Source organism: Dendropsophus ebraccatus, chromosome 6, assembly GCF_027789765.1.
Source record: "Dendropsophus ebraccatus isolate aDenEbr1 chromosome 6, aDenEbr1.pat, whole genome shotgun sequence".
Classification (NCBI taxonomy): domain Eukaryota; kingdom Metazoa; phylum Chordata; class Amphibia; order Anura; family Hylidae; genus Dendropsophus; species Dendropsophus ebraccatus.
In genome coordinates, this window is record NC_091459.1 from 147,359,032 (window position 1) to 147,373,451 (window position 14,420).

General features: G+C 55.6%; 1 protein-coding gene across 1 annotated transcript; it reads left to right on the forward strand.

Moving 5' to 3' along the window:
* The first annotated feature begins 88 nt into the window (after positions 1-88).
* Positions 89-14,198, forward strand: HADHB (hydroxyacyl-CoA dehydrogenase trifunctional multienzyme complex subunit beta). The gene is made up of 16 exons (XM_069973215.1): positions 89-197; positions 3,037-3,099; positions 3,715-3,756; positions 4,524-4,623; positions 6,457-6,501; positions 6,940-7,039; positions 7,118-7,205; positions 7,721-7,908; positions 8,294-8,474; positions 9,221-9,342; positions 9,429-9,508; positions 9,590-9,637; positions 9,930-10,017; positions 13,019-13,093; positions 13,355-13,519; positions 13,749-14,198. The coding sequence occupies exons 2-16, from the start codon at positions 3,045-3,047 to the stop codon at positions 13,782-13,784; spliced, it is 1,413 nt and encodes a 470-aa protein (XP_069829316.1). The 5' UTR covers positions 89-197; positions 3,037-3,044; the 3' UTR covers positions 13,785-14,198.
* The last annotated feature ends 222 nt before the right edge of the window (positions 14,199-14,420 follow it).

Consider the following 14,420-nt stretch of genomic DNA (forward strand, 5'->3'; position numbering starts at 1 on the left):
GTCTCCCACAGAGGATTATAACCGGTACCGAGCGGCAGGAGAAGAGACAGGCGCGTTCAGGGCAGCCCCGAGAGGAGGGGGAGCGGGGGCCTGAGGACGGGTGACGTCACCAGCCGCTGACAGAAGCCGGAGACCTGCGGAGCTCAACGGAGACGACGGGAAAGCGCGGCGCCCGAGACATCACGTGACAGCAACCGGTAAGGAGAACCGTATGATGTGTTATAGGGGAGGGGGCGCTATACACGGCGGTGTGCTGTATAGTGTGGGCGCTCACACTCTGTGCGACTTATATATCAGGACTGGTGGCTGCGCCCTCTGCTTCCTGTCAGGGAACAGAAACTCCAGAGAGAGAGAGAGAGAGAAGAACTCCTTCGGCTCCAGAGCCCAGGAGCCCCCGCAGTGTAGGGTCACGTGGGGGAAATACAAAGAGGAGGAAGACAAGTGACGGATCCGGAATCCTTTATCCTGATTACTGAGAACTTAAAGGGGCACTCCAGGTGGGGTTCTTCTCAGCGGCTTGGAGTGGGATCCCGCCTTGGCCCCTGAATGGCTGAGCTGCGGCGGGATCCGGGACCCAACCCTGGAACCGGGGAGGTAAGTTACCGGCGGCCTCTGTATGCACCCCCCCCCCCCCGGCCGTACACTGAAGTAACCCCAGCCCGGAGTACCCCTTTTACTTTAGGGGTGGGTTTTTTATGGGGGGGAGGTCTGGAGGTGACAGGGTCCCTCTGATAGGTAAGACCACCAGTGTGTCACCCGCTAAACCTAAAGTGAATGTACTGTCCGAGTATACAGCGCTGATACTAGCATTCCTCTGCTATAAGCCACAAATGAATGAGCCCCCCGCCGCTGTATTCCGGGAGCCGAGGAGCCCCCCCCCCCCCGCCGCTGTATTCCGGGAGCCGAGGAGCCCCCCCCCCCCGCCGCTGTATTCTGGGAGCCGAGGAGCCCCCCGCCGCTGTATCCCGGGAGCCGAGGAGCCCCCCGCCGCTGTATCCCGGGAGCCGAGGAGCCCCCCGCCGCTGTATCCCGGGAGCCGAGGAGCCCCCCGCCGCTGTATCCCGGGAGCCGAGGAGCCCCCCGCCGCTGTATCCCGGGAGCCGAGGAGCCCCCCGCCGCTGTATCCCGGGAGCCGAGGAGCCCCCCGCCGCTGTATCCCGGGAGCCGAGGAGCCCCCCGCCGCTGTATCCCGGGAGCCGAGGAGCCCCCCGCCGCTGTATCCCGGGAGCCGAGGAGCCCCCCACCGCTGTATCCCGGGAGCCGAGGAGCCAAACCACCCCCCCCCCCCTCTGCCGCTGTATTCTGGGTGCCGAGGAGCCAACCCCCCCCCCCCTTTGCCGCTGTATTCCGGGAGCCGAGGAGCCCCCCGCCGCTGTATTCTGGAGCCGAGGAGACCCCATCCCCCCCCCCCCCCCCCCCCCCCCCGCCGCTGTATTCGGGAGCCGAGGAGCCAACTGCCAACCGCCCCCCCCCCCCCCCCCCCCCCCCCGCCGCTGTATTCCGGGAGCCGAGGAGCCCCCCGCCGCTGTATTCCGGGAGCCGAGGAGCCCCCCGCCGCTGTATTCCGGGAGCCGAGGAGCCCCCCGCCGCTGTATTCCGGGAGCCGAGGAGCCCCCCGCCGCTGTATTCCGGGAGCCGAGGAGCCCCCCGCCGCTGTATTCCGGGAGCCGAGGAGCCCCCCGCCGCTGTATTCCGGGAGCCGAGGGGCCCTCCGCCGCTGTATTCCGGGAGCCGAGGAGCCCCCCGCCGCTGTATTCGGGAGCCGAGGGGCCCTCTCCACCAGTGTGTCAGACAGTAGCGGCGGTGTCTCAGAGCACAGGAGTCATGGAGGCTCGGGGTCTGCAGATGATGATGATAATTTTTTTTTTTTATTTATATAGCGCCAACAGATTCTGCAGCACTTTACAATTCTGGGATCAGGGGGCTTTAGGCTGCTGATTACGGTTGGGGGGGGTCATAGTCAGCAGCCTGGAGGCCCCTGAACTACAGACCACCAGGACCCCCCATGTAGGCTGCAGTGGCGCCCCCTATAGGTGTCTGATCCTGGTGTATTGCAGCTGCTGATCCTCCAGGCCCCCCTGTGACTCTACAGCTGTTGGGTAACTACAACTCCCATCATGCCCTCAGCACCCAGTAACCCCTGCAGACATTCCTGATGGGAGGACACAGTGACCCCTGTATGTGCCGGTGTAGCAGTATGGAGCACGTGCTGAGACTATGCAGCTGCTGTGTACGGGGCGTTCTCCTGGCCGAGTGCCCAGCCCTGGCCGCCTCTCCTCTATGTGGGGGAAAGGTAACGCTGGCGCCTCCCGCTGGGCTTGTTGTGTCGTCTGCTCCTACATATCACACACAGGTGACGGGACAGGAGGAGGATGGTGCTGATACACTGTAACAGACCCTCAGCTGTACAGGTGTTAGTGCACTGGTTCCTCTGTGTGTGTATGTATGTATAATATATATATAGATTTTATATATATATATATATATATATATATATATATATATATATATATATATATATATATATGGGCTGGGTGTGGCGCCCTCCGGTGGTTACACTGCAGGTACCAGCATCGACCTTCCCCGCCCGCTGCTCTATTGTTACCACTGCTACACGTGGTGCCCGATCTGGGGGAAAGGTCATAGAGAGAAAGTAGGGGAAGGGTCACCGGGAGCGTGAGCGGCATCCTAACCCGAGGGAAGGGGAGGGGGGGCACTGCCCGCAGCATTAACCCCTACACTGCAGGAGAGGAGACAAGAGCCGAGACCACAGACAGGATGATGAAACTGAGGGGGAGATGTCCGAGGAAGGGGGGAGATTCTTACTGTACATCCTCCCAAGAGATCATCCTCCTCCCCGTCATCATCCTCCTGACCATTCTCCCAGGAGATTATCCTCCTCATCATCCCATGTCCTGCCCCGCTGATAACATCAATCATCTTCAAATGAAGAGACTGCTGGGCCTTGTGGTTCCCCTCCCTGTACAGTATAAGCCGGAGGTTCCTCATGTCTGACTTCTCTCTCTGTCTTTGCAGGATCCACAATGGCGTTCATGCTGAGGGAGAGTGCCCGGACCCTGCCCACCGCATCCAGACTAGGTGAGTGCCCGCACCCGTATACATTACACTGTGCTGTGTGCATCCCCTGTATACATCTGTGTGATTGGGTCACCAGTGGGGGGCGGTATCTGTCATGTTGCAGTATATTGGTCACCAGTGGGGGGCGGTATCTGTCATGTTGCAGTATATTGGTCACCAGTGGGGGGCGGTATCTGTCATGTAGCAGTATATTGGTCACCAGTGGGGGGGTGGTATATTGGTCACCAGTGGGGTGGTATCTGTCATGTTGCAGTATATTGGTCACCAGTGGGGGGGTATCTGTCATGTTGCAGTATATTGGTCACCAGTGGGGGGCGGTATCTGTCATGTTGCAGTATATTGGTCACCAGTGGGGGGTGGTATCTGTCATGTTGCAGTATATTGGTCACCAGTGGGGGGTGGTATCTGTCATGTTGCAGTATATTGGTCACCAGTGGGGTGGTATCTGTCATGTTGCAGTATATTGGTCACCAGTGGGGGGGTATCTGTCATGTTGCAGTATATTGGTCACCAGTGGGGGGCGGTATCTGTCATGTTGCAGTATATTGGTCACCAGTGGGGGGCGGTATATCGGTCAGTATTATAATCTCTCGCCCTCTTGTCGTCTTCTTGCAGCGATCAGATCGATCAGCGGCTCCGCTCACCTCCAGGCTCCAGGTAATAACACCCGGAATATTCCTGTCATGTTGTCTCAGCTTTCTGGAACTTGTAGTTCCACAGCAGATCGTAATACCCCGACCTCACACACATGCTGATCCTTCTGGACGGGACTCTTATTGGAGGGGGGAGGGTCTCCTTCTGGTCGGGGCTCTTATTGAAGGGGGGGGGTCTCCTTCTGGTCGGGGCTCTTATTGGAGGGGGGGGTCTCCTTCTGGTCGGGGCTCTTATTGGAGGGGGGGGGGGGTCTCCTTCTGGTCGGGGCTCTTATTGGAGGGGGGGGGGTCTCCTTCTGGTCGGGGCTCTTATTGAAGGGGGGGGTCTCCTTCTGGTCGGGGCTCTTATTGAAGGGGGGGTCTCCTTCTGGTCGGCTCTTATTGAAGGGGGGGGTCTCCTTCTGGTCGGGCTCTTATTGAAGGGGGGAGGGTCTCCTTCTGGTCGGGGCTCTTATTGGAGGGGGGGGGTCTCCTTCTGGTCGGGGCTCTTATTGAAGGGGGGGGTCTCCTTCTGGTCGGGGTTCTTATTGAAGGGGGGGGTCTCCTTCTGGTCGGGCTCTTATTAAAGGGGGGGTGTCTCCTTCTGGTCGGGCTCTTATTGAAGGGGGGAGGGTCTCCTTCTGGTCGGGGCTCTTATTGAAGGGGGGAGTCTTGCTCTGGTCGGGGCTCTTATTGAAGGGGGGAGTCTTGCTCTGGTCGGGGCTCTTATTGGAGGAGGGGGGTCTCCTTCTGGTCGGGGTTCTTCTTCATATAATCTGTTTCACTTTACAGCCGTCCAGACAAAGAGTAAGAAGACCCTGACCAAGCCCGGAGTGAAGAATGTGGTGGTGGTGGATGGCGTCCGCACCCCCTTCCTGCTCTCAGGAACCACGTAAGTCTGAGGGTCATGTACAGTATACACACAGTCTGAGGGTCGTGTACAGTATACACACAGTCTGGGGGGGGTCGTGTACAGTATACACACAGTCTGGGGGGGTCGTGTACAGTATACACACAGTCTGGGGGGGGTCGTGTACAGTATACACACAGTCTGGGGGGGTCGTGTACAGTATACACACAGTCTGGGGGGGTCGTGTACAGTATACACACAGTCTGGGGGGGGGGTCGTGTACAGTATACACACACAGTCTGGGGGGGGGTCGTGTACAGTATACACACACAGTCTGGGGGGGGGGGGGGTCGTGTACAGTATACACACACAGTCTGGGGGGGGGTCGTGTACAGTATACGCACAGTCTGGGGGGGGTCGTGTACAGTATACGCACAGTCTGGGGGGGGTCGTGTACAGTATACACACAGTCTGGGGGGGGGTCGTGTACAGTATACACAGTCTGGGGGGGTCGTGTACAGTATACACACAGTCTGGGGGGGGGTCGTGTACAGTATACACACACAGTCTGGGGGGGGGTCGTGTACAGTATACACACACAGTCTGGGGGGGGGTCGTGTACAGTATACACACACAGTCTGGGGGGGGGGGGTCGTGTACAGTATACACACACAGTCTGGGGGGGGGGTCGTGTACAGTATACGCACAGTCTGGGGGGGGGTCGTGTACAGTATAAGCACAGTCTGGGGGGGGTCGTGTACAGTATACACACAGTCTGGGGGGGGGGTCGTGTACAGTATACACACAGTCTGGGGGGGGGGTCGTGTACAGTATACGCACAGTCTGGGGGGGGTCGTGTACAGTATACGCACAGTCTGGGGGGGGGGGGTCGTGTACAGTATACACACAGTCTGGGGGGGGTCGTGTACAGTATACACACAGTCTGGGGGGGGTCGTGTACAGTATACACACAGTCTGGGGGGGGGGGGTCGTGTACAGTATACACACAGTCGGGGGGGGGGGGTCGTGTACAGTATACACACAGTCTGGGGGGGGGGGTCGTGTACAGTATACACACAGTCTGGGGGGGGGGGTCGTGTACAGTATACACACAGTCTGGGGGGGGGGGTCGTGTACAGTATACACACAGTCTGGGGGGGGGGTCGTGTACAGTATACACACAGTCTGGGGGGGGGGGTCGTGTACAGTATACACACAGTCTGGGGGGGGGGGGTCGTGTACAGTATACACACAGTCTGGGGGGGGGGGTCGTGTACAGTATACACACAGTCTGGGGGGGGGGTCGTGTACAGTATACACACAGTCTGGGGGGGGGGTCGTGTACAGTATACACACAGTCTGGGGGGGGGGGTCGTGTACAGTATACACAGAGTCTGGGGGGGGTCGTGTACAGTATACACAGAGTCTGGGGGGGGGTCGTGTACAGTATACACAGAGTCTGGGGGGGGGTCGTGTACAGTATACACAGAGTCTGGGGGGGGGTCGTGTACAGTATACACACAGTCTGGGGGGTCTCTATAGAGTCATATACAGTACGATTTATCAAACATGGTGTAAGGTGAAACTGGCCCAGTTGCCCCCGGCAACCAATCAGATTCCACCTCTCATTCCTCACAGACTCTTCGGAAAATGAAAGGTGGAATCTGATTGGTTGCTAGGAGCAACTGGGCCAGATTCACTTTACACCATGTTTGTGTGCACAGGCTGTGTATCTGAGAGGGAGGAGGGTGCATGCTGGGAGTTGTAGTGTGCTTCAGTGTACAGGATGTGTCAGATTACCAGGATTACCTGTATATAAGGATAATACACTAATCCCCCGATGACCGCTGTTATTAACCCTGTCCTCTCCCGCAGGTACGCGGACCTGATGCCACATGACCTGGCCAGGACGGCGCTGCAGTAAGTGCTTACTAGGAAACTGTACAGGCCCCCCCCCCCCATACAGGCAGCCGTACAGACCCCCACTCCCCCCATACAGGCAGCCATGGCAGCCATACAGACCTCCCCACCCCCCTTCCCCATACAGGCAGCTGTACAGACCCCCACCCCCTATACAGGCAGCTGTACAGACCTCTAGCCCCCCCCCCACCCCTCTGCACAGACCCCCTCCTCATGCTTCACGGCTGGGACTGTGTTCTTGTGGTTGTATCGTCCTTCCTCCTCCAGTGAGTGGAGTTGATACCAGATGTTGGTCTCATCTGACCCCATGACCTTCTCCTGTCACCTCTGGGCCCGGCCATGTGCTGCTGTGTGCAGGATCACTCAGGATTGTGTAGCTTTACCTCTCTGCTCCTGTTCACACTGTGCGTCATGTTACTGTATCGTCATTATTATTAGGGGCTTGCTGCATCGGACGAGCGTCCCTCGGGAGGTGGTGGATTACATTGTGTATGGCACCGTCATCCAGGAGGTGAAGACCAGCAATGTGGCCCGGGAGGTAAGTGAGGGACTCTGTGTGCGGACCCTGCTGTGCTGATGTAGCAGAGGTGACACTGACCCCCATTGTCTCCTCCAGGCCGCCCTCGGTGCCGGATTCTCTAATAAAACTCCAGCGCACACAGTGACCATGGCGTGCATCTCCTCCAACCAGGCCATGACTACAGGTACCTCAGCTGCTGCACAACAGCTTCATCCCATAGCCAGAAAGAGGGGGGTCCACAGCATAAAGATAGTGTGATCCACTGGGTCCCCCACAATCTAAAGCGAGGTGAGGTTGCCCCTGTGGGAGACCCCCCCCCTATACCCTGCAGACCCCTCTGGGTGACCCCCTATACTCTGCAGACAGCTCTGAGTGACCCCTGTATACCCTGCAGACCCCCTCTGGGTGACCACCTATACCCTGCAGACCCCCTCGGGGTGACCCCTGTATACCCTGCAGACTGCTCTGAGTGACCCCTGTATACCCTGCAGACCCCCTCTGGGTGACCACCTATACCCTGCAGACCCCCTCGGGGTGACCCCTGTATACCCTGCAGACTGCTCTGAGTGACCCCTGTATACCCTGCAGACCACCTCTGGGTGACCGCTGATACCCTGCAGACTGCTCTGAGTGACCCCTGTATACCCTGCAGACCCCTCTGGGTGACCCCCTATAACCCTCTTGGGGTCTTGTTCACAGCGGTGGGCCTGATTGCCTCCGGGCAGTGTGACGTGGTGGTGGCCGGCGGGGTGGAGTTCATGTCAGACGTTCCCATCCGTCACAGCAGGAAGATGAGGAAGACCATGCTGAGCCTGAACAAGGCCAAGAGCCTGGGGCAGAGGCTGTCCGTCATATCCAGGATCCGGCCCGACTACTTTGCTCCGGAGGTGAGTGACCCCTTCCCATTCTATTCATCCCCTGAAGGTTAGTTACAGTGTGTCAGTAATCAGACGTATCACGTCCTGGAGGTTTGTTACAGTGTCGGTGATCGGACGTTTTATGTCCTGGAGGTTTCCCACAGACTTTTCCCGTCTGGTCGTCTCTCTCATGATCACCAGGACTGGATGCGACTGTAACCTCAGAAGTATTGGGGCACAGGGGTCACGCTCGGGCCCTCCAGCTGTTACAGAACTGCAACTCCCATCATACCTGGTGAGCTTTGGCTGTCCAGCATGATGGGAGTTGTAGTGTTGTATCAGCTGGAGCTCTGGTCTGTATTGTGTAGTCACATGGATAACCTTTGCCCCCCCCCCCCCCCCCCCCCCCCCCCAGCTCCCGGCCGTGGCTGAATTCTCCACCAGTGAGACGATGGGACATTCTGCGGACAGACTGGCAGCCGCCTTCGCTGTGTCCCGCGTGGAGCAAGACGAGTTTGCGCTGCGCTCCCACACCCTGGCCAAGAAAGCTCAGGACGCCGGTCACCTGTCAGACGTCATCCCCTTCAAAGTGCCAGGTGAGGGTGCCGTAAAGCATCATCCTCATTGCTGCGCAGCTGATGCTGCTTCATTTTACATGAGATCCACAGGTCTTGTAAATCACTCTGCGCCCCTGGAATGTATCTAAGCTGTGTATCTGAGCTTGATTGATGTCCTGGTGCTGAACGTGTGGCACATACTGTACGGTTATCTCCGAGTCACTTTGTTCTCCCCTGGATTCTGCACACATGACCAGAGAGCGGAGCAGGAGCCCCCCCATAGACCGGGCGACCATCCAGAGGTCACTGTACACCCTCAGCTGCTACACGGCCAGGAGACTTTATAGGGGCATTTAAAGGGACAGCGACGTATAAAACATTTTCTTTCACATACTATGAAGCCCCTGAACATGTCCCTGGTGGATAGAGGGAAAAATGGTGAAAATAATACAATTCTCTAATTTCCTGTCTGTTAGAGCGGAGGCCAGGAAAGCTGGGTTATAGTGATCACATGGTCTGAGACCGGGAAAGCTGGGTTACTGCTTACATATAACCCAGCTTTCCCAGTCTGTATCCTCGCTGTAACCCAGCTTTCCCAGTCTGTATCCTCGCTGTAACCCAGCTTTCCCAGTCTGTATCCTCACTGTAACCCAGCTTTCCCAGTCTGTAGCCTCGCTGTAACCCAGCTTTCCCAGTCTGTAGCCTCGCTGTAACCCAGCTTTCCCAGTCTAAGACTGTACGATACCTCACCTGGTCTCCCCAGCGTCTCGTCTCCCTGATTCCAGGTAAGGACACTGTGGATAAGGACAATGGCATCCGTCCCTCCTCCATGGAACAGATGGCCAAGCTGAAGCCGGCGTTCATCAAACCTTACGGCACGGTCACCGCCGCTAACTCCTCCTTCCTGGTAAGAATCCTGTCAGTCCTTACTGTGCGGCTGGGGAGGGGTGCGGTGCCGCAGTCACGTGACTCTCTCTTTACTCCTGTGCTCAGACTGACGGAGCCTCCGCTGTGCTGATAATGTCCGAGGAGAAGGCGCTGGCCATGGGGTACAAGCCGAAAGCCTATCTGCGGTAAGTGACCCCGATACTGTATTATCTATACTACTATCAGGAGAAAGAACCAGCGACTAATCCAGTGCGTCTACTCCACAGGGACTTTGTGTATGTGTCACAGGACCCCAAAGATCAGCTGCTGCTGGGGTGAGTACCAGGTACAGCATAGAGAAGTGTCTGACCTCTGAGACCCTCACTGATCCCGAGGACAGGGGATAGCCGAGCGCTGTACACACTGTCCATACAGTCAGCGACTAACCAGGCAAGCAGCACCCCAGATCTCTGGGCCCGCTCTTCCATCTGCTCATTGGTACCATACATATATGTGACTGTATTTCTTGTACCATAGTGACACCTGCTGGTGAGCCATGATTCTGCGGCAGCTGTACTATAACGTGTTACTATTGATCTGTATATGACTGATCCTTTTGTATTTCAGCCCAACCTATGCTACACCCAAGGTGCTGGAGAAGGCCGGCCTCACCCTGGCCGACATCGACGCCTTTGAGTTTCATGAAGCCTTTGCTGTAAGATATGATATATGTCTGTGTGTGTATAATAGAGATTAGGCGGCACTCCAGGAATTAGTGAATAAAGCAGTGAATTTATTCACCCATCATGTGCAATACAACGTTTCAGTTTCCCAATGAAACCTTTTTCAAGCAACACAAACCTTGAAAAAGATTTAATTGGGAAAGTGAAACGTTGTATTGCACATGATGGGTGAATAAATTCACAGCTTTATTCATTTAACTCTATTGTTTTCTGGATCAAGTAGAGGCTGTGCACCCACCTGACCTATTGCCGCACAGTGTCGTCTACACACCCACTATTTGCTGTCTGTGTGTATAGTGACTGATGGTCACTGGGGGGACATCCTGCATATAGATCTGTGTGTACAGTGACTGATGGTCACAAGGGAGACGTCCTGCATAGTCTTGTATCTCTGATCTATGTCAGAACAGACTCTGGAGCGTTCGTTGCCTTTGTGACCTTTTGTCCTACACTAGCCCACCTGCCTCCCTCACTCTTTTTCCCTCTGTCCCTTGCTTGCCTGCCCCACTTAACTCTGTCCCGCGCTCCCCTGCCTCCCTTATTCACCTCTGTCCCTCACTTCTCTGCCTCCCTCACTCACCTCTGTCCCTCGCTCCCCTGCCTCCCTCACTCACCTCTGTCCCTCGCTCCCCTGCCTCCCTCGCTCCCCTGCCTCCCTCACTCACCTCTGTCCCTCACTCCCCTGCCTCCCTCCCTCCCTCACATCTCTTCCTGGCTCCCCTGCCTCCCTCACTCACCTCTGTTCCTCGCTCCCCTGCCTCCCTCACTCACCTCTGTCCCTCGCTCGGCTGCCTCCCTCGCTCCCCTGCCTCCCTCACTCACCTCTGTCCCTGGCTCGCCTGCCTCCCTCGCTCCCCTGCCTCCCTCCCTCACCTCTGTCCCTTGCTCGCCTGCCTCCCTCGCTCCCCTGCCTCCCTCCCTCACCTCTGTCCCTTGCTCGCCTGCCTCCCTCGCTCGCCTTCCTCCCTCACTCACCTCAGTCCCGCGCTCCCCTGCCTCCCTCACTCACCTCTGTCCCTGGCTCCCCTACCTCCCTCCCTCACCTCTGTCCCTTGCTCCCCTGCCTCCCTCGCTCCCCTGCCTCCCTCCCTCACCTCTGTCCCGCGCTCCCCTGCCTCCCTCACTCACCTCTGTCCCTCGCTCGCCTGCCTCCCTCACTCACCTCTGTCCCTCGCTCGCCTGCCTCACTTGCTCCGTTCGTTGAGGTTACACGGTGGATCCTGATCTCCTATGAGTAGTTTTCTCTTGTCCGTCGTGTCCAGCAGGTGGCAGCACTTACACTGAGTGTGTGAGTTTAGTGAATTGGTTTCTGCTTTATTCCCGGTACATATAGCCCTGTATAGATCTGTAGCCCGTGCACCGTGATTGAAGCTTTTTTTTTTTTTTTTTGTCTTTATATCCGGACACTCATTCCTCTGGGGACGATTATACCGGTCAGTCCGTATGAGACGTCCGTATATTCCTGGAGGCTGGAATCCCTCTAATGTCCTGTGACCTTCCCTTTGAATGACGCGTTCACAGGGTACAGACCTGCCCGGGACTGACGTCTTATAAAGATCTCCACCGCTTCTTTCTGTGTGGATTTGAACTTTTCCATTGAAGTCAATGGAGGAGATCCACAATAAATCCACAGACTAATATTCTCCTCCACAGCCTGTGATAGTGTAGATATTATAGAGCCGCTGTGAGAACAGGTCAGCCTGTGGCTGGATGATGGTGTTACTATAGTGCTCTATAGTCCTCACTATTCATGGTGACTCCGGTGCCCCCCCCCCCCTCCCCCTTGTTGGCCATTCTCATAAATAGAGATGAGCGAAGCTACAGTGTGTTCCGGTTCATGAAGTGACGCTTTTACTGTGACTTCTGGTGGCTGGAGACGCCCTTTGCTTCCATCCATCTTTTCCAGGCTTCTGGAGTCAAAGGTGAAGGGCTTGAGGTTTGGTGACTCGACCAGATTGTAGTTTTGCTCATCTCTTCTTGTGAAGGTTATTGGCGTCTGACCTCTGTTACAGGAGAGATGGTATACACAGTATGAGGGATCAGGTAACGCCGTCCTCCGCTATAACCGGACGCCCTGTGCGTGTGATGGAGCCAAAGACACTGCAGGACATTGGAAGGAGCGAGAGTCTGAGAGTATACAGAGACGTCTTATCCCTACTGGACGCTGAACAGATGCCGAGCACAGGGACCCTTTAAAGGGACAGTGCACCAAAATATGATGGCATCACCTTGACTATAACCCGGTGCTGGCCGTACACTGCTGTCCTTGTATTGTCCGTATGACCTGGTGCTGCTGTACACTGCCGTCCTTGTATTGTCCGTATAACCCAGTGCTGCCATACATTGCCATCCTTATATCATATGTATAACCCAGTGCTGCCATACATTGCCATCCTTATATCATATGTATAACCCGGTGCTGCCATACACTGCCGTCCTTATATCTTCTGTATAACCCAGTGCTGCCATACACTGCCGTCCTTGTATTGTCTGTATTACCCAGTGCTGGCCGTACACTGCCGTTTTTGTATTGTCCGTATGACCCAGTGCTGCCATACACTGCCGTCCTTATATCATATGTATAACCTGGTGCTGGCCGTACACTGCCGTCCTTGTATTGTCTGTATAACCCAGTGCTGGCCATACACTGCCGTCTTTATATTGTCCGTATAACACGGTACTGGCAGTACACTGCCGTCCTTGTATTGTCTGTATAACCTGGTGCTGCCGTCCTTGTATTGTCTGTATAACTCAGTGCTGGCCGTACACTGCCAACCTTGTATTGTCCATATAACCCGGTGCTGGCCGTACACTGCCGTCCCTGTATTGTCTGTATAACTCAGTGCTGGCCGTACACTGCCAACCTTGTATTGTCCATATAACCCGGTGCTGGCCGTACACTGCCGTCCTTGTATATGTTGTGCAGGTGACCTCGCTACACCTCATCCTAATATTAACCTGTCTCCTCCGCAGGGTCAGATCCTCGCCAATCTCAAAGCCATGGATTCCGATTGGTTTGCGCAGAATTACATGGGACGTAAGACCAAGGTGACTATGAGCTCTGTGTGTTATCTGCAGCTAAACGGGCAGAAGTTCCGATAATCTGGCACCCGGGGGCCAGGGGCTGCAGTAACAGGAATGGCCGCCTGTTTATTCGCAGGGCATTCTCTAACATATGTGCATGGTGCCCGCAGGAGACGTTTGATGGGTCACAGTGTGCCGGATTATTGGACTTTCCTGCACGGTGTTCGTACTGTTGCTCGCAGGCCGCCATCTGGCACTGGGTTTGATGCATTCTGTCACTTTTAGGTTGGGGCTCCCGCTCTGGAGAAGTTTAACACATGGGGCGGCTCGCTATCGCTGGGTCATCCATTTGGAGCCACGGGCTGCCGCCTGGTCATGGCTGCCGCCCACCGGCTCAAGAAGGAGGGTGGACAGTATGCGCTGGTGGCAGCGTGTGCGGCTGGAGGACAGGTCAGTACTGATCTTTTTATAGACAACCCTGAACTGATGGGAGTAGTAGTATCAGGTGACTACTGCCCTCCTGTATGGAGTTTGCAGAGTTTTTTCCCAACTCTGTTCTGATCACACCGGCAATTTCCATTCTTTCATTGTGTATGGGGGCCTCCCGATTCCAACAGAAGAAGGATCAGCAGTTCCTCAATGACTGCGGTTACTCATTGTGGTCTCTTTCCTCTTGCAGGGCCATGGAATGGTTGTAGAAGTGTATCCCCAGTAACATCACCCTGACGGCTCGGATACACCAGAGATACACACTAATACCTAGGAATGTCTCCCGCCCGATTTGCAGCACTGTAAATAATAATTATTTTTTTTCTTAGTTGCCTTGTCTGCAAACCTGGAAGTGAGTGAGTGATTTGTGCGGAGATCCCGGCATGTCCAGCTGGCTTCTCCTTGTCTGTGGGGTTATCCCGGAGCCCATGGCGGTTCCCTACTTTCATAGCCAGGACATAGCACTTGCGGATGGGCAAACAATGAATTGGCTGCCTTATAACAGCTGCGGCTTGTAAAATAACCAGAAACCACTGCGGCGACTGAGAACGTGACAAAAGACAATTTTTTTCAGGAATTAATAAAAAATAAATAAAAAAATAAAGCGTCTTGTTTCCTCAGCAGAAATCTGCAACTTTGATCATGGAAACTGCGTGGTTCTCTGTACTGTATGGCTGCAAGGTATATTTGGGAAGAAATTAGGGGTAATATAGGGGACTTACTGAGGCGTTCTACATGGTGCAGGTTTTGTTGTATCCTCTACACCTCCTGCAAATACTGAACTGGAAGTGTTGGGCAGGGGGATGAGGTGTGATGTGAAACTAGAGAGACAATGTAAACCCAGAGAGTTGCTATAGATTTA

Bases quoted from the DNA above. Each gene is read 5' to 3' on its own strand.
- HADHB (XM_069973215.1), top strand. From the start codon at position 3,045: ATGGCGTTCATGCTGAGGGAGAGTGCCCGGACCCTGCCCACCGCATCC. The intron at 6,502-6,939 runs GTAAGTGCTTAC...CATTATTATTAG, and splicing joins CTGGCCAGGACGGCGCTGCA to GGGCTTGCTGCATCGGACGA. The intron at 13,520-13,748 runs GTCAGTACTGAT...TTCCTCTTGCAG, and splicing joins CGTGTGCGGCTGGAGGACAG to GGCCATGGAATGGTTGTAGA.